This window comes from Apostichopus japonicus, chromosome 13 (assembly GCF_037975245.1).
Source record: "Apostichopus japonicus isolate 1M-3 chromosome 13, ASM3797524v1, whole genome shotgun sequence".
Classification (NCBI taxonomy): Eukaryota; Metazoa; Echinodermata; class Holothuroidea; order Aspidochirotida; family Stichopodidae; genus Apostichopus; species Apostichopus japonicus.
Genome location: NC_092573.1, coordinates 10,674,613 through 10,699,216, shown reverse-complemented (window position 1 = coordinate 10,699,216; position 24,604 = coordinate 10,674,613). Strand labels below are relative to the sequence as shown.

The 24,604-nt window shown below is 37.1% G+C and overlaps 2 protein-coding genes across 4 annotated transcripts in view; one reads left to right on the top strand and one right to left on the bottom strand.

The window, feature by feature from the left end:
- The window catches only part of LOC139978159 (myogenesis-regulating glycosidase-like), a 43,527-nt gene extending 28,446 nt beyond the window's left edge, over window positions 1-15,081 (top strand). For all 3 annotated transcript variants that reach the window (XM_071988063.1, XM_071988065.1, XM_071988064.1), the window contains exons 2-3: window positions 4,267-6,208; window positions 10,071-15,081. In XM_071988063.1, the coding sequence (XP_071844164.1) occupies window positions 4,309-6,208; window positions 10,071-10,333 (2,163 nt within the window). In that variant the 5' untranslated portion in view covers window positions 4,267-4,308 and the 3' untranslated portion in view covers window positions 10,334-15,081. The remainder of the gene's footprint in view (window positions 1-4,266; window positions 6,209-10,070) is intronic.
- Window positions 1-23,519, bottom strand: part of LOC139978164 (snurportin-1-like) — a 55,762-nt gene extending 32,243 nt beyond the window's left edge. Inside the window, exons 1-8 of the mRNA XM_071988086.1 lie at window positions 23,181-23,519; window positions 22,507-22,648; window positions 21,563-21,667; window positions 19,841-19,928; window positions 17,706-17,890; window positions 16,759-16,839; window positions 15,460-15,698; window positions 15,090-15,145 (exon numbers count right to left, since the gene is read on the bottom strand). Coding sequence (XP_071844187.1) covers window positions 15,142-15,145; window positions 15,460-15,698; window positions 16,759-16,839; window positions 17,706-17,890; window positions 19,841-19,928; window positions 21,563-21,667; window positions 22,507-22,648; window positions 23,181-23,332 — 996 coding nt within the window. The 5' untranslated portion in view covers window positions 23,333-23,519 and the 3' untranslated portion in view covers window positions 15,090-15,141. The remainder of the gene's footprint in view (window positions 1-15,089; window positions 15,146-15,459; window positions 15,699-16,758; window positions 16,840-17,705; window positions 17,891-19,840; window positions 19,929-21,562; window positions 21,668-22,506; window positions 22,649-23,180) is intronic.
- Window positions 23,520-24,604: the final 1,085 nt, after the last annotated feature.

Sequence of the window (24,604 nt, the reverse complement as noted above, 5' to 3'; positions counted from 1 at the left end):
CAGCTGTCCCCCTTCTCATCCCCCCAACCCATCTCCCACCCATCCTCTTGCAATTGAGGCTGGGTTATTCAGTTATTAGGGCACATCACTTTCAACCCTGAGTTAACTGACCGTTTTAAATCACATTCTAGCCAAAGCTTTCTTTGCCCTTACTACACAGAAACAAAAAATAGCATGATTTATAAATTTCACAAAATGTATGGAACAAAAATTTACATAAATTTAACCTGCCATTTTTGTTATCACAAAAACACTAATAACTATTCCCAATACTCGAGACAGATTTTTGAAGGAGCTATTGTATGCCAGTATAGTGATGCATTTACTAACTCTTTTGAATAATATATAGCTTATCATACATTGTTGACTATCAGCTGACAGAGCTGTTGGTCTTTTATTAAAACTAGCAATAGAGTCTGTGGCAATTCTTTACGGGCATATATATGTAAGCTAGGATAAGAAACCAATTGAAATTCAGGAAGTCGGCTTCGTAGACCAGTAATTGGAAAAGCCTGTATACATATAAAGTATTTGTCAAGAAATTTTCATTACCAAACTGCTCTATAAAAAGACAAAGAGTGGAAATTCTCTGTTCAGAGGAAAAAAGAGAAACCTAGCAGTCTAACAATGACAGAGAAATCGATTAACTTTCAAGTCTGGATTTATTCAAAATATATATTTTGTTTCCTAATTTTCTTTTGATTAATCTGAGAGGTTTTATGACCGCAGGAAGAATTCCTATCAAGTTCAGACAGAGAGAGCTGTATAGTGTGTCCCGAGCAAATTTAAACCTTCTCTGAGATGCTGTCATTTCTGAGTTGTTTCAATGTGAATTGATCATCCATAATTCCATATCCAATGAAACTTGGAAATAAAGCAATTTGATTGTGCACAAACAGCTGGGCTACATACCCTGTGAATCTCAGTGAGACATATATATTACACTGTTGCTAGATTGTTGCACGTACACGTAATAATTCAATTGTACCATAACGTTACGTGACTTTGTTGAAGCTTTATGCGTAAGTAAGATCGTATCTAGCAAGACTACACAACATACCCCAGTCAGTGCCAGATTACAGTACCTATATACTTGTAGGGGCCTCCAAGTTCAAGCTAAGCCTCTGTGAACACTTCCAGGCATTCATCATCATCATGATCCTGATCATCATCATGATATGATCATGATCATCATGGCCATCATCATCATCGTCAGGCATTGTTCATCCTCTGTTGAATGTAGCCCTCCTTAAGCGGTTTCAATCTGTCTCTCTCTCTCTCTTGTGCTGTCCTAGCCCTTGTTGGTGTCTTTGCGTACTCAGATATGTCATCTCTCCATCTTCTCCTTATCTCCCCTTTCTTCTTCTCCCATTCTCTGGCTGACATTCTGCCATCCATATTTGACCATCTAATACCTTATATCTTGTGATATGCCCAGCCCATCTCCATTTTAATTCCAGGCATTAAAAAGGATCTATTTTTGGTTTTTCCCTGCAACACTTAATACTTAAGGCAATTGGAGAGGGGAGAGGGGAAACAAGCTTATATTGTGCTTAAGGGTATCAGAGGCTGTAAAATCAGCACCATCTAACCCTGTCAGGTCATAGGATAAACTCTAAAATTTATATAAGTCCTCTTACGTAAGAAAATGTCAAAACCCAAATGCTTTGCAATGCAATTAATTATAAGGTATATATTACTTTTATACATTATAATATATTGAAATTACAAAGATTGTTTTGTGAATGTACTTACATGTTCCATACTACTGTAACTTGCATATTATTAGTGTAGTTAGATCTATCACATTAATTAACTCAGCATGTTATTTTTTAACTTTCATGCTTTTGTTAGTACGAAACAAAATTCAAGGTCAATTCAGTTTCCTCAAAATTCACATTTTACATCTACATGCACACAATGTCAATCATGTCAGTAAATTTTCCGATTAAAAAAACATAACGACAAAATGTTACATTTTGATATATATCCTACTCGCATTTAATGTGCTTCCGCTATTTATCTTTCATTATGCGAGCGCTAAAGAGGCTCCACGTAGTGCCAAAGAGCTTTTCTACAACCGAGGAGCCCCAACTGTTTATCTTGGCTTAATAGCTGAACTATAAATGCTGCAGCGCTGGAGAAGGACATCTTCAAGAATAACATCCTAAAACTGTGCTCCAGGAGGGAAAATTATCTGTTATTTTGAGGGGCACATAGACAGGGTTACGTAGGAAATCTTTACTATTTTTGGTGATCTTGTCAGCTTCCCTTCCACCGTGACATTCTAAAAATAGCCGGTTTCACATCTCAGCTAAAATAACATACCATCTTCTCGGAGGGGAGGGGGGGGATTAGTATTTCATGAATTAATTACCCTTTCAACAAACATGAGAATGCCAAATTTACGGAATACGGAGGTTTACGTAGCTTTCTGCCGGAACAGAAGTTATTTTGAACTGCACGATTATGTGTACAGGTAGAATTCTGCTTGCCATACGTACAATACGGAGTGCAATGCTTTAAGCATGTGTATAAGTACAATACCTTGCACTTGTAGCTATTGCCCACTAGATTTCCCACTGTATGAGATCTTACAGGGTATGAGTACACATCAGGGGTTTTTATTAACAAGGTATTTCAAGGTTGTTTCATAGATAATTTCATCAACTTTCATCAACAAGGAGTGTTCATCAACAAGGAGTGTTAGCTCAGTGGTTAACGCCGGTGCCTTCCAATCATAAGGTCCCCAGTTCAAGTCACTCCAAGATTAATGTATGTCATCCAGTTACAGAGTTGTTGACAATTGACAATTCATAATCATGGACGTTAAATATGAATGTAAGAGACTGACTTCGGTCAGCTTGCAGCTTTGATAAGCCAATGAGGCTTCTTCGCGAGTTCCTGCTTGCAGGAGGATCTGAAATACATACATAATTCATGTATCCACTTTAATGTTTGATCTCAAATACTTACAGCTCAGATTCATTCATTCATTCCCGATGATACTTTTTCTCGCAGCGGCTGTATGAAATTATGATCCAAATTATGATCCCATTTGACATCCTTTTTGTCAAGCAGATGACATAGAAATATAATTAAAGAACTGCAGAGTTTTCACCCATTAAGTAGCCGTGAAGACATGTTCTAATTTATAGCAGGTGCTTCAGTTTTGACATACAACTGTGCGATTGAATTAGCACCTTGGCCGGCACATGTGTGAAACTTTTACTCTGAAGGAGTGATAATACTTTCAAAGGAGGAAAGTGACACCTATGCTGGCCTGAGTGCCATGTGTAGTTCATGATAAGTCATGGCGGGTAGTTGGCCAGGGCTGGATTTACCAGTCCTTAGGGTTGAGCGGATACAGGCGTTTATCAGCTGCAATGAAAACTAGCATAAAAAAATTGTTGGTTCAAGGATTCAAGAACTGACTGGCTGAAGTATTAAAGGGCTTTTCATCCAGTAGTTTAAGCCACAGCTTCACCGGCCATCTGGTCTTTCAAAGTGTAAAATATAATTCCAAAAAGATCCAAAACTGAACATTGGGATAGCCACCTAACGTGAACTGTAACTAAATATTCGGCTTCTCATCATATGGACCCGTGGCCGCAGCTTTATAGTATCGTAAATAACTGCTTTCCAGGCAGATAAATTTACAACTCTTTGTGGACACTAGGCCAGACATACATTCCGGGGCCCCCTAAACTGCCTGTAAGGCAACCATAGTCGCAGATGGGTATAGTTAAATCCAGGAGCCCACTTAAGCCCACAGGAGCCCACTTAATACATGTGAATAAGTGCATACTCAGTAGGATGCATGGTAAAAATTCTCATTCACAACTTTCAGTAAGAAATGAGTTGTAGTTTCCAAAATTGGATTGAGTTATAAGCTTTTTCGCTAGTAATAGAAGTGTAAGAAAATCTTAAAGATTTTCCGTACGAGACTAAATTTTTTCGACAGAGGACTTCCCTGCGGAAATGCATTTCAACGTACAGACACACTGAAATCATTGGCACTATTAAGTGGTACCAATGTGAACTCGATCCTCGATATTTGATCCTTGATCCTCGTGTCTGAGGATTATTTGGCGGATCAAATGGTGACAGAGTACATGCTCAGTTTATGAAGCTGTTGGAAACTATGATGATTGCTAAAACTTTCATTTACCTAATTTCTCAAAGTGATTTTACTTACAACTTTATTCATATCCCTTACATTAAAAGTTTTATCAAAAGTTGAACCATTGCTTTTTCTCTTTTCAGTAAAATTCTGACGAGAAGCTAAAGGAAAACAGCAGCGAATCAATGGCAAAACTGGGGCTACGAGATCATAAATACGATGAATTCTCTGCTGCGACTGCGATGGACCTGCTCAAAATGGAGGTGGAGATGAGCTCAACCTCTCCCAACAAAACTATTTCTCTTCTGCGTAAGTCACCGTCTATCGAATTGAAATCCACCACCTTCTTCAGTAAGAAGACGAGGAGAGCGCTGTGTGTCCTCTCCGTCACTACCTGCATCATTGTCTTCCTCTCCTGGTACTACATCACCCAGCATGGACGGATGAGCATCCGAAGAGCCGGCCACATTCGGTTCGATCCCGTCACACAAGAACTGCATCTGACAAATTTGAATGACGACAGAGTGCTCCGCGCAGAGGTCGGGATGCTTCTGCCGGGCGACGCCTACCCGCTGGTGTGCGAGGATATGTTCGTCAAGGATGCCATATGCATCGATTGGTTGAAGAGCGGGGAGGATGACGAACGGCTAGCTAGGATGGAGATAACTTCCGAGGAGGAAGGTGCTCTTATAATCGTAGAAATCAAATGGGACTCTGCAAAGTTAGATTCACCCTTACAAGACTGCATACTGATGGGCGACGACCACTGGTACGGAGGTAGCCTCTCGTCTCCACCGGTCTGGCCGTTAGACCGGACGAATATAGAGATGCAGCCGTTCATCTCCAGAGGGAACGACCAGAGCGCAGAATCATTTGGAGGGATACTCGAGAGGTTCTGGCTCTCGTCGTCGGGGCTTTCTTTAGTCGTGCAGGACGATGTTCCCCTCTACGTCGGTTCTAACGACAACCACTCCCAGCGGTTATGCTTCAGGAGCGAGGCCCTGAGCTCTCCGTTTCAAAATCCTCTCAACGATTATCCGGCCCTGATCTACAAAGTCTTTATATCCAATAACGTCACAGCAGCACACCGCCATGCCACGAGGACATTGTTCAAACCGCCGACTCACACGCCAAACCCAAAGTCATTTTCCACGCCAATATGGCACACCGCTGCAAACTTACCAAATATCAGCAGTCAGAGTCTTCTACGATTCGTGCAGCTGCTGAAGTACAATGGCTTTCACAGTGGAGATATCGAATTGGAAGCACCGGCATATATAGCCAACCACTTAGAGTCGGAAATGTTTCTTTCAACGGACGTCCTGACCTCCAGCGTCGGTTTCAACTGGACGGTGCATCTCAGTCCGTACTTTGATGTAGCATCTGACTCGTTTGCTGTTCTAGCGTCAAAAATGTTTCTAATCAGAGATGTCGGTGGGCTGGCACCTACACTCGTAGAATGGAGAGGGACGTATTCGGGAATACTGGACGTCACTAATAGCGAAGCTAGAGATTGGCTCTACGAGAGATGGCAACGGTTTAGGAAAGTCAACTCGTTCACCTCGTTGGTATTCGAAGGTGGGTACGGAATGCCTATGCCACCTCACTTTGAATTCCACCAGTTTCCAGACCGATACAACGACCCGACTGTCTTTTGCACGTTTTACACAAAAGTGGCCGACAGGCTGGGTCGTTCCGGAAGGAGGAAATGTGGCCACCGATCGCAAGAGAGTCCGCTCTTCATTCAGATGGACCCGTGGGGGCCGAACTGGCATGGCGAGAATGGTCTTCGAGGTATCATACCGGCGGTTCTGTTGCATGGAATATTAGGTTACCCCTTCGTCATACCCCCTCCGGTCTGTGGACCCATCGACACTGGGCACGACACCAATCACCCGCTGCTGGACGAGGAGTTGTACGTCCGATGGGTTCAACTGATGACTTACCTCCCGGTCATGTCATTCTGCGTCATGCCTTGGGATATAAGTCCTAACGCTACTACGTACGTGCAGGAGATGATTAGATTCCATCGGGAGGAAGTGTCTTCGATGATGAAGACCTGGGCCCAACAAGCAATTATCAACGGTAAGGACGAGATAAGTCCTACAAATGTTGTATTTCAAAGCATCACCACCCCCTTTGGTTGACCCTGAAGAATTTTTTTTATTAGGTTCCAAGCATTCATTTCATTTAATCCATCAAATTGGTTTTTTTTGGGGGGGGGGGGTGGGGGGGAATTGTTTTTTTAATTTACATGTGATTTAACATTGATGTCTAAATGCATCTGGGATTTTTTTTTTGGGTATCGATAAATACTGATTCATTAGCAAGCAAGGGATATAAAGGGGAAGGGGGTAATTTGATAAAGACTGATTCAATAGCAAAGCGGGATATAAAGGGGAAAGGGTTAATCCACCAGCTAGCCAAGAAGAAAAGGTGACAGAGCAATTGGATAGATACTGTGCATGTTGCTTGAGTGACACTTAAAGGGAGTGAAGACTCGCGCAAAAAGAAACGTCTAATGCCGGTAATCTGACCTAGTTTCGAATGAGGTGTAACAGAAGTGTTAGACACCACCATCGATCCCAGAAAGTACACACACAGCTTGCTTCGTCGGTAATTAGACACTAGTGTACAGTCAGTACATTCAACTGCGGTCAATACCCACAGCACAGTGTATAAACGATACAGCAATGGACATCTCAGGTCCAGCTAAAGATAACAAGGTATAACGTTTCATTACTGTCTGCATTTTGCAGCGACACAAAGAAAACGTCACTTGCAAGCAACATAAAAGTTAACTTTTTATATGGCCGTACGCGGTTTGGGGCGAGTCTTCAATGCCTTTAACGAGAAGTAGGAAACAATGGGGCTCTCCAGCCTTATGATAGAGGGTGCTGCCACATCGGTCCTCATTTGCCTAATCTGTACTGTGTAACAATCTCTGATTTTAAGTAACACGTCAAAGCGCTCACAAGTTGTGAACATGCCTGATGAACTTTGCCTTACTGATGCGTGCTGATTAACTAGTTTAAGGTCCCGCGTGTGTAGATTTGCTGAACTAGAAACGCATGCTTCAGAAAGCACAAGTTAAGGTGCTTACAACAGTTTAACAGATTAACTTGAAACTCACAAATTCTCTTCCTCAATTATACAAAAGTAAAATAGTATATATATTACTGGTGAGCAACTCATGGTATAAAAACATTATAATCTACAGTCATAGACTACAATTTGTGAAGTCATCGCAGAACTAGATACGACCAATATGGCCGACACTCTCTGTTGATTTTGGCCATGGATGGGAGAGACCGACCCACTATATAACGTTAGTACTGAAATAAACTAGACTTATACAAAAAAGGCTTCCATTTAGTTATTAAAAACACAAAAACATATCCAGATAATTGCAACTTCCCTTTAAATTAGTACATATTTTATGAGATGAGATTCATACCATCGTGAGAAGATGACAGGTATGTTTAAAATATTGATGGTATCCACGGTTACAAAGAAAGATGAGATGGGATCATTAAGCTACACTGAACCACTTAATTAGAACGCTGTTGTTGCCCTGGTTTTCTACCATGCTATCGTGAACAGTGTCGTCTTTTAAGCGTCAACACTTTGGAGATGTAAACCACACAGTCATTAGTCACTTCAGGAAAAAAAAACAAGTTCCGAGATGAAGGATTCATGAATAAGTAATTGCCATCGGTTATGAGACATGGCAACATGGAGTATAATGGTATATACGACTACACAGCCATCTGCGTGTGTTCCCTATTTGCATACTAATTTGCATAATGTGTTATATAGCTGCATTGCTAGATACTGTAGTTGCCACGTGAGACTCAAATTATTGCAACTTGTTTGAATGCATTTTTTAAAAATTTAAACATCCTTTAAAGAAAACAATTAGAATTGATAGTCAAAGGAGGAGACATCAATTGTTTTTTTTTCTCTAGCGTTTTCATGAAATATTTTACCCATTTACTGGATATATACAGCAAGCTTAGAAAAAAACAAACAGCAAAGAAAAAATTCAATCTAGCTTAGTAACTGCTCTAATTCCAGAACTTTCAAGTACAAATCTACTTCATTTTGGCATAATCAACTAAAATTTCATAGTACATTATCATTTAGTTGAAGGATAAAGCTAAATCATATATTTAAGGCAAACTCAAAATGATGATCATCTAAGAAACAATTTTGCTCTATCATCACCAAACTTTATCTACCACCATACTGTATGTACTTAGCTGATATAGGCTAACCAAACTCATGCCTAAGTAAATACAGTGCTAGTTTGGTGGAAATCATTATTACATTAAAAGGTACTCAAAACAAAACCCATAACAAATGACATTAATTGCTTTGTCTTGGCCATTTGTGACATGTGATCCATCTTCAGAAAAAGTCTCGTCCATTTTAGAATGGTGGTGAGTTTTCGTTAACAATAAACGTAGACAATCATATTTTGGCCATATTTAAATAAATGTGTGACAGCTGTGCTGCTGTTCCATATAAATGCTATGATCATTTCTATACCTCATAGAGGTGTACTGTAATATAAGTCCTGGTAGTGCGACAATCTCAACAGTTTCATAATGTTACGCAAAAATGTCTACTTATGGAAATGTACATAGTGTTGTGAGTCTATATGGTTTTTAAAGCTTTTTCGATTTGCAAATTATTTTGGAGAATGATGATTTCACGATACACCTAAAATTACTCAAAATTAAGACATTATATAGTCAATTGAGCTGTCAAATGCGTTGCTAGGGCATACTTCATCACTTCATCCCCCAAAAAAGGGATTTTTGTAGTTCTCGATATGTTGACGGACATCGCGCAAGTGGCTCGACTCTTTGTTCAGATTAATCATGTTTAGCAATTGTATTGATCATGATGTAAGCTGCTGTTCACGAATGAATTGACAAAATCTGTAGAATTACTTCCATCAAGTTTCCAGTAATAATCAGATTACACAATCCTCAAGCAATTAGTCTTCTAGCTTGGAGAGGCGCAAACATCGTTCCACTTCAACTTGTCTTAAAGCTCCAGAAGGATCTATATATACCTGACATATTGTATTCACAGTTCAAGTATGTGATGAGCAGAAGCTTGTGAGATGTAGTTATGTGGTTATTTAATGCTTGTTACCAATTGCTTCGACATCCATCGGTGGGGAATATGTATGATGAATATTCAGTGTGTGGAATAGGGACGATGAAAAGTGCTTTCGACTGGTAGTCTGGAGTTGTTACTCGAGTCATGTTAACGCTACAACACGTTCACGCGTTAGCATGTTAACGCGCATCGGTGGTGACGAGCTCACTGGAATGAAAAACTCCAGTATTGCCTCATACTTGTTACTGTACTTAGATGGGTGCTCACTATTATAGTAGTTCAACAGTAGTTCTCCTTGTATCTAGTGATTTACTTTCCTTCATAGTGTACTGTTACTAGTCATATATAAGAATTGTAAACCACATTTGTCACTTTTTACCAGACAGCAAGTGTGTGGTATGAGTAGCTATTTTTGTCTGTGTGACAGGGACAGCGTCATGTGGCCGACCCCAAGAGCTTGGTCATGATTTGGAATGTATGAATATGGTGTAGAGTTATATAATGCTTTCAACCAGTTGCTGAAATCTTCAGCGGCCTTTTGCTTTGTGTTTGGCATTCTTCATAGTTACAGGAAATGACATCATGCAGGGTCAAGGATGGTGACCTGACTTCCTCTTTCTCTTTATATAAGAGGAGGAGACTCTAACAGAATGATGAATAAATGAATGCTTAAAATTATGGTGATGCAATGTACCTAAGTCATTTCAATACTCTTGTGTAATTAAGATATACGTTTTTTCATGACATTTTCAGGAAGTGACATAATTAAAGGTCAAGCATAGTGACCCACATAATGTTCTCTTTCTCTCAACAGGGGAACCAATTATAAGACCGATATGGTGGAACAGAGACAACGACGAGAGGGCACTCACGTCAGACTCGGAATTCTTAATCGGAGATCAACTGTTGGTCGCCCCGGTGCTAGAGCAGGGAGCCAAAGATCGTGAGATTTACCTGCCAGCCGGCAGGTGGAAGGACAACTTGAGAGGTACAATCATCGAAGGTGGAACTCTGCTAACAAACTATAAAGTTGGACTGAAGGATATCCCAACTTTTACAAATGAGAATTATTCTTAAATTTCCAAAAACGCTCTAGAAGGTTGTGGGTTAAATCAGAAAATTCATGAATTCTCAGAAGCAGTGGTACGTTGAAGCTGCAATTTGTCTAAAGGGGCGGGGTGTGGGTATGGGGTGGGGTGGGGGTGGTGACATAGGGACTGACCTTTCAGGACATAATGAGGGTGTAGATGGATGCCAATTAAGGTGGATTATCTTTTCTTATATCAGGGTAAATAAAGAATTGTGAAAATAGACAGTAAGACATTTAGACTGACTGAAAAGTGCTGTAAAAGTTTCATATTATATTTATGATGCAACCACCTTGTCCCCAAGATAAATACTAATAATAAAATCCACCTTTGTCAATCAACTGATTTCACATACCAGTATAAACCATTACTGCCCTCTATGTCTCACCAACTGATCACTGATGGAAAGCAATTAAAACACCAAACTGTATATTCACCAGGAAGGGTTTTAATTTTGTTTTTAAATTGTATGGGCCCAATCAAAGTATAAACAAAAGGTCTGATAGACATATATATTTCATTTTAAACTTTACATATCACACCAAAAAAAACAGGGAAGCTTTCATGATTAATACAAAGAGGAATATAAAGGATTGATCCAAGCACAGAACTGCTGTTTTTTATCAGAAGTCAAAGAAGTCAAAGAAGAATATTATTTGCTTTGTACATGTCTGGTAGTCTGTCTGGTTACAACTTCATAAACAGCAATTTTATTTGAAGGGCAAAAAAAGGGTGCAGTAGAGGCTGTTGCTAAGGGTAGGATTCAATAAATACTATACAGCTTGTATAGTAGGCTCCCTGTTTTTACTTGGATAAGGTTAGGATTCAAAGTAAACTTAAAGGATTCAATAAATACTATAGCGCTTGCAGGGTTATAGCTAGGAGATTGTGAGTGCTGGTTAAATAAATTTGCGAAGCGTAGCGAGCAAAGCTCTCGCATCTCACGGCCAGGGGTCCAGGGGCCCGCTTAAGGGTGATTTTTGCTACTTTTCAGATTTACAATTGGTAAATAACAGAAAAAATGGTGACGTTATTATCATGTTTTACGGCAAGGGAAAGATAAATTTGTTACTTTTGTTGTATTTCACAAGCATTTTACTATTTTTTTTGTGCCGGCCAGTAGACTGTTTATTCACTTCCAATGCCGGTCGGCAGGCGTGAGTGGCGGTTACCACCGGCCGCCGCCAGCCGGCGTGGCTATAACCCTGAGCGCTTGTATTAAATGGCTCCCTGTTTCTATTTGGATAAGGTTAGGACTCAAAGTTAACTTATAGAGTTTATAGTGTAGTTGATTCTTGGTTTCCATTTTGCTAAGGTTAGGATTGAATTTACCATAGAGTTTGCATGGTAGGCTACCTATGGGTAGAGTTGTCATGATAAAGAAAGGACGCTACTCAACAATGACCCGTCTGCTGCTTACTAAGATAATTGGCCTGTGTGAATTAAAATCTTAGGAAAATGTGATATTTGCTTCTTTTCCAACTGAGTTGCTAAGAAGCTTCCAGCCTAAAATGCCTTATTTCTTCTCTACTATGTTCTTTGTCTTCTATTTATAATTTTGTTTTTATCACTTTCATGCTTTTCTTTTTCTTTATTTTCTTTGGCAAAAACAATGCATCTTGTCACCGAACTGTGCTAATTTTTCTTTTAAGATTTAAAAGATTCATGTCATTGGAATAAGAGCTGCAGATAGTTCAAGATTAAGCTATCTGGTACAACATTTCTAGATCACTTTGGCTGCAGGTAGGATGTAAACAAGAAGGGAAGTAGAGGTAAGCTGCCATCTTGATGATATTTAAAATAAATAGAATATTTTATGAAAGTAAATGAACAATGGCAACAATGACAGGGTAACGATTAAACAATGACAAAGAAACCAACATTCCAAATGTATCATATTTCAAGGACTAAAACCTACAAGAAAACTTATTATTTAGGAAAATGACACTTTTAAACAACATCTGCCATAACCAACTTCAAATAGCATGGAGGGGAGGTGGTGGGAGGGGTGGTTAGCCAGTCAAGATCAACCATATTTCAAGTTTGAGGTTCGAAACTGAGATGAGGTTGTTCTAACTAACAGTTTATACTTTTTTTTACATAAATTAAGTGTTACATTCATGTCTGCAATTGAAATATTCTTTTTAAGACAATTTCCAACTTAAAGTGACAAGATATGTAAGAACACAGGACAGAAGAACAATCCTCCCATTATCATAACAAGAAAACAAAAGTCTGTCAACATAGGATGACATGACACCTATGATGTAGAATTTTGATATGGTAAGCAACATAATCCAAATCAAGGTAAATTTTATTTCTTAATTATCACTCACAAGTCAATCAAGAAATGTGGTAAGTGTCATTTCCACAAAAATATGAGAGAATTTTACTTTGTGATAATCTTGGTGTTTGTGTGCCACAAGAAATTAACTACTTAGGTTGAAAATGCTATTTGTTTAAATTGCTTTCTTCAACACTTGACATCAGAATTTCATCAAGATACACAATCTTCACTTTGAGAAAATGAAATATTGTATTACAGTTTGAATTTGATGCTGCTGGGAGTTTAAAAGTCTTGCATTTTCCAAAGATGTATAAAAACTAATTAGCAAATATAAATAAAAAAGCACAATTAAATGTTTCTCTGGGGGTTGCTGACTTTCTAATTTTCACAAATAGTAAATTAATATTAACATTACTAGAGATTATTACTTGCTTAACTGAATATATATTAATTTTCTGCTAAATTAAGTGTGAAACTGTTTTAGTAAAATTTCTCTTTCCTTAAAATTAGTTGAAGCTAGGAGCTCCGCCAAGGCTTTTCAAAGTCAACTTTCGAAGGCAGACATGTTTGATCCATGATCTGCAAATAAACTCTTTGAAACGTTTGCAACTTTTGCAAACATGTTCAATTCTTTGTAAAGTTGAACAATTTTGTAAAAATTTATACAAATTTTTCTAAAGCCAATGTCTGACTGAGTAAGTAAGAAACTGTGCAACAATGGAAATGTTTCCTCCTGTGATGTCAAATCCATAAATTGCAGAAATGGTAACCATGGCAACCACATGTTGACCATGGAAATCATAGTTCAAAATGTGAATTCTTGGAAAGTTTGTTTAAAAGATAAGAGAATTTTAAGAACTATTCGGACATTAATCTGTCCAACAAGATAGCTTAAAATAACATTTTTTCCTTGAAGCAACCCTCCAAGAGTGACTAGTGCATTGTGGGTAAACTTCAGATTCTAAGTCTTTTAAGACGCCAGGTAAAAACATGGAGTGTATGACTAACTGTTAACCTTGTAAAACAGGAAACTAAATAGTTAATTTGTAACTATTTTTAAATTGTAAAATTCATACAATTTTCATGGGAAATTCTACAGTTATTTTGAATACGTTGAAAGGACACCTCCCCAACAGAAGCAAAAGAGGGATGATGAATGGATAATAATGCTCCTAGCCTCTTTAATACATTAGATCCATTAGATGTTCAAATTGTCATTTAATGCGAAGCAGTACTAAGATAATACAGGTCTCTTTAAGAAGAATCTTTAAAGGGGAAAAAAATCATGCATTTGAAGCAAACCACAGAGACATACATGAGTCTTGCATAATAACAAGTGTATAACTTTTAAAGCATCCCTTTTGATCTCAGAAGTTTGCCAAAGTTATCAAACCTACCAGTTATTACAAATATAAGATTTTGCCAGTAATGAAACAACAGAGACACTCTTCTACATGTTTATTACCATGGGAACAAAAATAAGCATGGTAACTGATCATCAATCGACTCTCCCAGACCATATTCAAGACAGGTATTAATCACGTTAATACCTGATCTCAAAAGGTTGTCAAAGTCATCAAACCTACCAATTATTACAAATACAAGACTGTCGTTGATGAAACCATGAAACAACAGAGAAACACCCTTCTAGAAGTTCGTCACCATGGGAACACAATAAAGCACAGTAACTGATCACCAATCGACTCTAGTTTATCTCCCTATGTTTTCAACAGAGGTATTAATCATGTTCAAAGAGCTAATCGAAGAGAGGTTTGACCGTATCTTATCACATATAAAGAAAATCAATATATCATTCCATTGATATGATCAACAAAGATGAATTGATACCTGGCAACAACCATTATTTGTATCATACTACTCTGTATCATAAAGTATACAGTCGCTTGCACATTTGCCCGTATTTAGCTAAACATGGCTTATACCACAAAGTTTTTGTTACTTCCTACCTAAGCCTTTTTAGATGGCATTTTCAGTATGCATGTAAAAATGGTCGCTGCAAGAATCTGAGGTCATAAACCTATGTGATGCACCATTAAGGGCATAAACTAAATATTCACTACAGAGCGTTTGCCTCATTAACTGGCTATTTTTCTGTCTTTGGCATTTTTTAACTTTGGAAAATTGAGTGAGTCGTGGAGTAATCATGCTAAATCTAATTTTTATTAATATGCCATATATGTGCCATGGAAGCATTAACGCTTTAATACTTAGGGCATCTTGTCCTGATTCTAAGTTCTATAATCTGTGCCAAAACTTGCTTCTTTTCTCTCTCTCTATTTTTAATTCTACTTTCATTTCAAATTATTTTATAATAAATTAAATTAAGTTTATTTTTTACTTTTGCAGTATTTGCCCAAGGCTTCTCTTCACTATATGTGGTTTTTGAAGAATTGGAACAAGCAAAACTAAATAAATGCTGAAACTAAAAATTGCCTACCACTGTTTGTCTTCAAGAACTTGTCACCCATCATTGTTTTTTTTTCCTGTTTTCATCTGTTAAAGGGAAGAAAAAAACACAACATGAAGTTTATCTTCAAGAAACAGAAGAAAGTGAAGCAATATAGGTCGCTAAAGTGATTCAATAACTGTAGACATTTTATGAGGACAGATGCCTCTTCAAAAAGAAGAAGCTCACTTTGAAACTAATATTATGCATATTATTTTGCATTTTACGCAAGACAATATTCTTCACAAATTAATTTGAAGATCAGTCAGTGATTGGGTAGGGGGACGAGAGATAAGCAATCCTTCACATACAAGTTCGCCACTTTACCGTTAAGCAAATATATAAAAGATAAAGCATTTACCCAGCATGCTCTTCTGTCTGTTTGCCCGTCGTTGACTCTTGAGTAGAACATTCCATTTCTGATGGTACGTTTGGCGGTTTCCATGGTTCCTCGGGTAGTTTGTTATCTATATACTTCTGTGGTACAGATACACGTAGAACCTCTGGTAACATCCACGGTTTCAGCCAGCCTACCAACGGTGTGCTTCCCGTGGTGTAGTGGGTTTGTTTGTGGTAGAAGAGTATACCATCCAAGTCGGCCTTCACAGAAACATAAAAGCCAAAAAATGGGGATATTCGGAAGTGTTTTTCAAACCCTAATTTGATGACACCTACAACAAATGCTTATTGGGACTAAAAAGAAACACTGCTTGATGGTACTATCATTTACTGAACACTGTTTTGGAGAGATTAAACTTGCTCTACTCAGAACAGAACAAGCATCACAACAATATAACATGCTAAAGAAAACCCCAAAACAATCAAGAAAATGCATTATGGTTATTGGTAAGGTTTGAGTGTGACTTTTTATATATATCTAGCAATTTTTGCACCTTCAATACCTATGTTAGAAAAGAAACAATATTTTACTTTCTTTTCAAAACAAACATCAACAGGTAACCTTTAGCCCAAAAGTTTGTGTGAATTTGGTAGAATTAAAATAAGATTTTGACAATCATGCTTAGGCATGCCCCCCAAAATAGATAATAAAATGCTTAAAATTTTAAAACAGTTTTTGGCTAGTCTCTATATATCTAGTAATTTTCCTATCACTAAAATAGGACCGGAATTCCTACAAAAAATGTTTCACTTGTAAAAAAAAATAATCAACAGTCAACCTAGAGGTCCACAATTCTTTCACAGTAGATTTACCTAGCAACTGATGCTTGCTAGTTAAAATCAACATTCTACATTGAAGGATTAACAGAGAACATAATCTTTGCTTTAACCTGAGATTATCTGGCAGAAATTACAGAAACATGATATCCATGCTCAGGAATACCCCAATTGGTCATCTAACACTTCAAAGTTTGTTTTAAGGCTTGAAACAATTTCTAGAAACTTTGGTATCACTTTATAGGCCCATTTAATATATTTTAATATCTAGCAATGTCTGTTTTTCTATACTTAAATGCTACAATTTCGACCGGGGGTGGGGGGGGGGAATATTCTCACAACATTCACAGAGTGCATATCTTTAGCTACCTGATTGAATTTGATGGGACGTGAAATATGGATTATATGTGTTTTCATTTTTTATTATTTATATATTTTTTATTTACAATTACATGAAACTGTTGCATTAATCTCTATACCTTACCTTGAAGGGCATCTCTCTCCCCATCACACTCTCCATTGTTGACTTGGAGCAAGGATAACATGGCAACGGAATAAATGCAAACTAGAGATGATGAAAGAATCAGTGACGACATTTAAGAAGAGACAACATTTGAAAGGTTTCCACTCAATATCTATAAATGCTTATCATCCAATTTTAAAAAAAATGGTAGGAAACCTGTTTTATGCGGATTATAAATTAACTGGATCTGAAATCAAATCGTTCTTGTGTTTATAATCGCAAAGTACTGCATGTGTTTCTATGGTCCATTACAGTAAATAAACATTGTAATAAATAAAGAGAGACATTGAAACAAAATATGCACATGTGGCTTGATGATGTCATATTTAGACTTGACCAAGTCTTTGTTTGCTCTTGTGTGTGAAGGAACATGAAATCTGTGATATCTGCCTGATGTGGTAAGCTTTTTCTTGCCGGTTTGGGAAAGTTGTTCAGGACAGTGGTATCTATCACAGAGACCAATAAGGGGATTTTCAGATTAGGATTGCTTTTTGACAATTGTTCAATTTCTATTGACAAATTCAGCAGTTTATTTATGACTACGAAACTACAAAGCAGAGTATGGATAGTTTTACCATTCCCTTTTTTATCGTTTACATTTCTACAGAAAAATACATTGAAATGACAATTACAATGCTAAACTACAGACATAAGTTTATCAACTTAATTATCCAATTTTTTTTCATGTATGCGTTAACTCAGAAAGCCTTGAGGAGAAAAGTTGGGTGAACTTCATAATAATAATCACTATAAAATGCTTGGGTTAAAGGTCGGGTATAGTATATTCACGTCATCCCAAGCACCCAGAGTAAAACTCTTTCTTCAAGCGCAAGGAAAATGTAGCAATTGATAAGAAAAAAAACTCAGCAATTCACGGTTGGCCGGTGAAGAATGAAACACCTACTCACAGGATTGATATCTGATATTTCACTGGCATTCGGCACCTCGCTAAATTTAGCTTGAAGCCAAAAGAACCTGAACTCTGTGTCGCTGTCGTAGACGGGGTGATTCATCCAACACATGACGTCCAACACGTAGAAGGTCTTTTCTGCCTCGTTGAAGACGCAATCCAAAATCACAGGTTTACTGTCCCCTTTAGCAAAGAAGGGGAGACGAGATAGCGAAAGAGAGTTATTAAATATCGTACAGTTCACGCAGGAAAAGGTCAGATTTGCCGTCAGTGATGTTTGAGTTTCATCTGTGTGTTAAAGTGGGTGCAAAACTATTTAACCCTTTAATATAATGGCAGAAATGTTGAGATGGGGATGTGAAGAATGTGTCAGGTAGAAAGGGTTGTATGAGTGTATGTATGTATATTAGATCCTCCTGCAAGCAGGAACTCACGAAGAAGCCTCATTGGCTTATCAAGCTGACCGAAGTCAGTCTCTTACATTCATACGTCCATGATTATGAATTGTCAATTGTCAAAAACTCTGTAACTGGACGACATACATTAATCTTGGAGTGACTCGAACTCGGGACCTTATGATTGAAAGGCACCCGCGTTAACCACTGAGCTAACACTCCACAAGGACACACACAAACCCAACCATCATTAATTGTTCTATGCGATAGAGATAACTGCCAGGAACAGCTTCCCCAAATCAGCTGAGAAAAATATTATTACACTTGAGAGATATCAGAGACTTAAATGCTTCTCCATAAACTCAACCGAAGACTTGATCAAGTCTAAATATGACATCACCGAGCCACACATGCCTTATTTCTTTTTCTATATTTTTCTTTCTTTATCTATTCCAATGTTTATTAAATTCTTTCATGGGAGATGGGTTTTGCAACTGCTGGATCTAAAATTCTGAACTTTTAACAAAAACATAACTTTTAATATAATGCATGGGTTTTGTTTTTATTTTAAAACAACAGAGCAAAGTGCATACAGGATGTTCCCTTCTACATATATACAGGCTTCTGGACAACACTGACCTCCAGCTACGACACTAACTGGCTTGTTGGACATGAGTGTACTAGGACTTGTGGGGTTTAATTAACATTTGGTTCCACTATACCAGTACACGGACATATAGTACCTCTTCATAGTACTCAAGGCTGTACTTTTGTATTCCTGTTCAGCAATTTGTACTCATAAGCAATAAATAATAGCATTTCCACATAAAAGTGGAATTCATGCAGTTGTTGTTCAAATGAGAGTAACCAAATTAACTTGAGCGATGTTAGTATTCTTTACACCTGTAGGTAAATCAGATCATTTTAGAACATTTGCCAGCAAAAAAGTCACACAAGATTCACTGAGAATACCTTTTCTTGAGTAGAATAGGCTCCTGCTGGCACAGAAGGACCAAAAACTGAATTAAGAATACAATATAAATAAAATTGGGATTTTTCATGTAAAGAACATATATGTAACATTGAGTGCAATTTAGAGATATAGTTTATTTTATAGTTTCAATGTTTGTTTTGAGTAAATAAACAATGGAAATTTCAGGAGGATGTGGGGGGGGGGTAGGGAGGTGGGTGTAAACACCTCCTGTCCTCACCTTTCCCATCTTTCTACACCAAAAACATTAAGAGTGTCTATTGACACAACCTAGCTTATAGACCTCATGAATAGCCTAAATATCCCTTAGAATACAACATTTCACATTTCCAAGTTTCTTTTCTCTTTCAATTGAATTGAACCCAGATCCCTCTACAATGCAGTTGCCTCTCAATATCCTCAAGTTCACAGCACCTCCTTTTGCAAATCCTGGATCAGCCTCTTCATGCAACTTTACAAGTTAGATCAAATGAAATGGCATGTGAATCCTAGTTATACAGTATGGCAAGCTACTGTAAGTTCTGTCTGGCATGGCCCAAGAAAAAAACAAGTGTGTAGCAAATTTCTAGAAATCTCAGCTGATAGAGCACTGGACATGTATTCCTAAGGTTCCTGGTTCAATACTTATCCTAGAAAACACTCTTTCTTTGCTCTTGTCAAAATAGAGGGCGCTAAAGGCAATCTGTTCTTGCAAAAAGGAGTTCTAATGAAGCTGTCAAAGCAACAGATATGCCAAAGAAAACCCACCAGATCTGTTTCTTCTTTTCCCTGCGGGAAGGTGCGACGGAAATCTCTTGAAGCAATATCCATTTTTCCGGAAGGCACGGGTGGTTCCCTGACGGATGAATGAATAGAATAAAAGTTGGGATTTTACAGAAATAAATATGGCTGTTGAAATGTCAAAAAAAGAAAGGTTGAAGGACATGAAGGCAAGATGGAATTGAAAGTTACAAACTAATCATAACTGTTTAGAAATTGATGAAATGAGGAGCAGGATTTCGAGTGATAGATCACAAAAATAAAAGTTTATGACGGTAGTTTTCATTTACTGTACCTTCTCGTGTATTTTAAGCATGGAAGAATTATGGCATCTTTGACCTTTAAACTTTAATTTATAAATTCAATGATTCAATAATAGAACAAATATAATAACTCAATAAACAATTGCTATTTTGGTGGTTTCTTTCTTTTAGTAAACTGTATTTTGAAAGAAGGGAAAATGTTCAAAAGCAGAGTCCAGACCAAAGATACCACGAATCAGAACAGATACTTGTCTCACAATAGATACTGAAATACTGATTATTTTTTAATTAGTTCCTGGTAACAACCAGCTGATTATGCCTACATGAATTGTTGCAAAAATTGTCGTCAATGCACATGATAGTGATGTTAGAGAGGCCCTCTTTAATATCACTCACCAAATATGATGAGTTAATCAAATTTCATCAATGCTAAATCAAATATTAGGTGACTTTAAAAGTCTTTTAACAACTTTTCAAAACAAGATCAAAAGGCAGTTCTCAAAACATGATACCTTCCTTTATCCAGTGGTTCTATCTGTTTTCTGTTTTCTTGTCTAGTCTCCTCTCCCTCACCTAACCTCACCTCACCTCCAATCTCCCCCCCCCCCTTCCTCTAACTCTTTATCTGTCCTCTTTCTCTCTCAACTTACTATTTCCTTCCTTGTAATCATCTTTCTTTCTATCCTTGTTTTATTCTTAACCCTTTTTTCTGTATTTATATCTCCTGTGATAAATGTTTCATTTGATAGTATGCTTCAGTGAAACAGGTTTCTTCTTAATTTTATGCTATAAAATCTACCAATATATTATTTTATATGTATTTACTAATATAAATATATTGACCTAAAATATTGCGGTATTATATATATGTGCAAAGACAAACAAGGAATAAAATTACCATTTTACGAGAACTCTTAATTTTCTTTTACAAATATTCTACTAATATATTATTTTATATGTATTTACTAATATAAATATATTGACCTAAAATATTGTGGTATTATATACATGTGCAAAGACATACAAGGAATAAAATGACCATTTTACGAGAACTCTGGTATTTATAGGGAGTCTACGTGAGGCAGGACTTGTGTTTGATCTTTGGGATGAAACTCGAACATGAAACCTGTGGCAATGTGACTTCCTTTCTCCTGCTTGTACATCGACATAGGGGAGACATGTAACTAACCCAGTCCCTTGTCTAAGTTGTTGTTTTTTACCTACACTGTCATAAAATATTCATGAGGCAAATATCTGTAGTAACAATATGTGGATCATACACATTATTGATGATTCCCAGTCCAACATATGGTACAGCAAGGTTACAAAACCCAAATTGCAACCACAGTAAGCCTTAATACACAATAATTAATCCTTTCATCTCTGAATATTAAAAAGAATTCTGATCATACTATAATGTAAAGTAGAATTTATGAGATGTCTTTACCCCATTTGTGGTAACGAGACATCTCCTGCCTCTTGGACAGGCGACCATAAACCAGTTGTCATCTAAATCAGGAGGTACATCTACCATCCACTCGGAGAGCATGAGCTAGAAATTAACATGAGCAATGATGTATTAAGTACAACAACAACAACAGCAACAAAAATCATAGAAATTTGACCAATGAAGAAAGAAGCTATCGCATAAAGATACCAAAAATAAGAATGAAAATGAACCATGATGTAGGTGTTATTCATACATGATGGGGTACAGATAACTTTGCCATGGTCTGAATATAAAACACCATAGTATCACCAAATGAATTAAAAAGCAAAGACAATACATTGTGATTGTGACTAATATAATTTAATTTATCACAAATATATGTGGAAAAGCAGAGAGAACATACTGCAACCATCATCAGTAACACACCTTCTTTACTGTTACAAAATTCTGTTGAAAATTTATTGATTTAACATTGATAATTCACTCAAATAAAGTCTTACAAACACATCTTGAATCTAGATGAATTACATCATGAAAGTAATATATGAGGTGTCATGAACTTTGAAAGTACTCAAAGTAAGCCACAGTCAAATTTTCAAAATGTTACCACCATTCTAATTTAAGTGAGCCTTTTATCATTCTTGCAGTTTTTAGTGCATGCACCATCATGAAAACAAACCAATCAGAAAACTCTGGCTGCTCTCTCACAGTTTAATTCCTTTAAAGAGAGCTGTTATTTGTTTCAACGAATTTGAAATGTTTGAGACAAACTTGGCCTCCTCAAAGCACTAACCAAGCTCAAAACTGAACATCAAATACCAGTAAATGCAGTTTTCTGCTTTTACTGAACATGATAAAGTATGTTGAACAAGCAGTTATTGGAACTGTGAAAAGAATTAAAGAGAACTAAATCTAAATAGGAACACTTATCCAATTCTCACCTGATTAGCCATGTGTCTTTTACATCCCTGTTTTCTTCTTTGTCTGGTAGATGAAGACTCCATCTCCTCTTCATCATCTTCAATGCCCTCGTCATCACTCTCCACTAATTTCCGGACTTGTGAAAGATAATCTTTCCTCTTCCTGCAAAATTCAAACAAACCATATTTATAAGAACATACAATTGACATTTTAACGCATGCTTTATTTTCACTAACTTGATCATGACGGTAGTGACCAAAGGAAAGTGTCCAGGCTTTCACCTGTCGGTCGTCTGAAAGAAATCAGAGCTAACAATTAGCCTGGGCTATGGAATGAGCATGTTAGGTTTGGGATGAGGTAGGCCTATCTTGTGCACTTTCAATAAAGGTCATGTCTATTTGCTCTAAAGCCTGCTGAATAAGAGCATCGCATCAATTAATTCCAACAGCAGCTCACATTTTTAAAATTGTTTCATACCAACATATAGCCTAGGTAACTAGCCAAGTCATATGCGCATTATGTTGTTTGTGTGCCTTGCAAACGTTGAGAGTACTTGTTAAAACTATATCGAAACACACGGGTACTAAATCTGCGAAAACAGATTACGATTCGATATTTTGCCATGCATGCTCTTCAAACAACCAAAAGAAAGGTGAAAATATCAAGAATATTATCATGAGAACGAAAGTTTTACTCTTTTTGAAGTTGCAGGTTTCTTCGTCTTCTTTCTTCCTGTGAGGACAAACCTGATCCTTTTACCTTGTGCAGTGATGAGTGAGACTGTACAGTGGGCTCCTTGGATTCAAAACCAAGACCACTTGTAAAAGCCGAACTTAATTCTTCCATTTAGAAACAAAAAATACCACAAAGTGTTGCCAAATGTAAAGCTATTGTCTTTTAACTTTAACTTTCTCTCTGATTCCAGGAGAACGTTGAATGATATTAACTGACAACAGTAATTTACTCCCAAAGCTACTGTAAGAACGGAAAGTCCCCAGTTTTCATTTGGCAGATATGTATTTGAGGTAGCATACGTCCATTAAAAGCCCCATTGACTTACCCACTAAATCACAAAAGTAATGTGGTCTCTACGTCTTGATAGAAGTTCTCATTAGCTAAACGCTACCCATCTGGATAGGCGACAAGTTGGAGAGGAGCTGAAGAAGTATATACTCCTAAAGTATAAGCCTTAAAAGTGATTAGAACATACATTTTGTAATGACTTCACTTTAAGAATTATTCTTTTAAAAGTGCAAATTGTTCTGCAACAATACAAGATAAGGTCTCCCTGTTGGATCTAAGTGAGCATAACTTGTTGGGACATTACATTGAAAATTCTTATGATAATAATGCAAACATATTTGTTATTATTTTTTAACAAAGTTTGCTGTTTGCTTAAGGATTACAATTTTTTTTTTAAACTTTATGCACATCATTTTTGAAAAATGGGATCGTTACTATTAGAAGTGCAGTTAATCGAAAGGATGATGTAGGAAGGGTCACGGCGACTGGTTCGACAACGTCTACTCAAACTGTAATTTATTTATCGCATATGAAATAATTTTTGCAGCCGTTAAATTATCTAAAGTATTGCTGCTCAATATAGGTCAATCGTAAACCTTAAGTCCGGCTCTATGCAGCCTAAACATCTAGTTAATTAATACTTAGTTCATGAACCTGTACTTACGGGAAATTTTAATTGACATAAATATTATGGTCGTAAAATATTAATTCCCAACGTTGAGCCCAACGGCTTTACATCTTTAATTTCTCACATCCCACCCAAAGGCAGTTACTATAAATTTAAGAGTATTTGTTCAGGTCATTCATTATAGAGTTTTGGTTCGTATTAGAAAAGTTTTATGTATAATCATGCAGGATACGTTTATATCGAAAATACCGTACATTTCACACTGTCTAGCCTATAATTTAGAGGCTAGACAGTATGATACAGTATGATATATGACAGATGAAATCTACGCATATATGCGCAATACAACTAATATCGTAGGGCTTGCCTTCAAATAATTTCTCTCTGGCGCCATCTTTAACCACAAATGGGTAACCTAAAGTTGTGTTTCCTTCAGGCATTTATTTTGTACTTTTGGGGTAATTTAC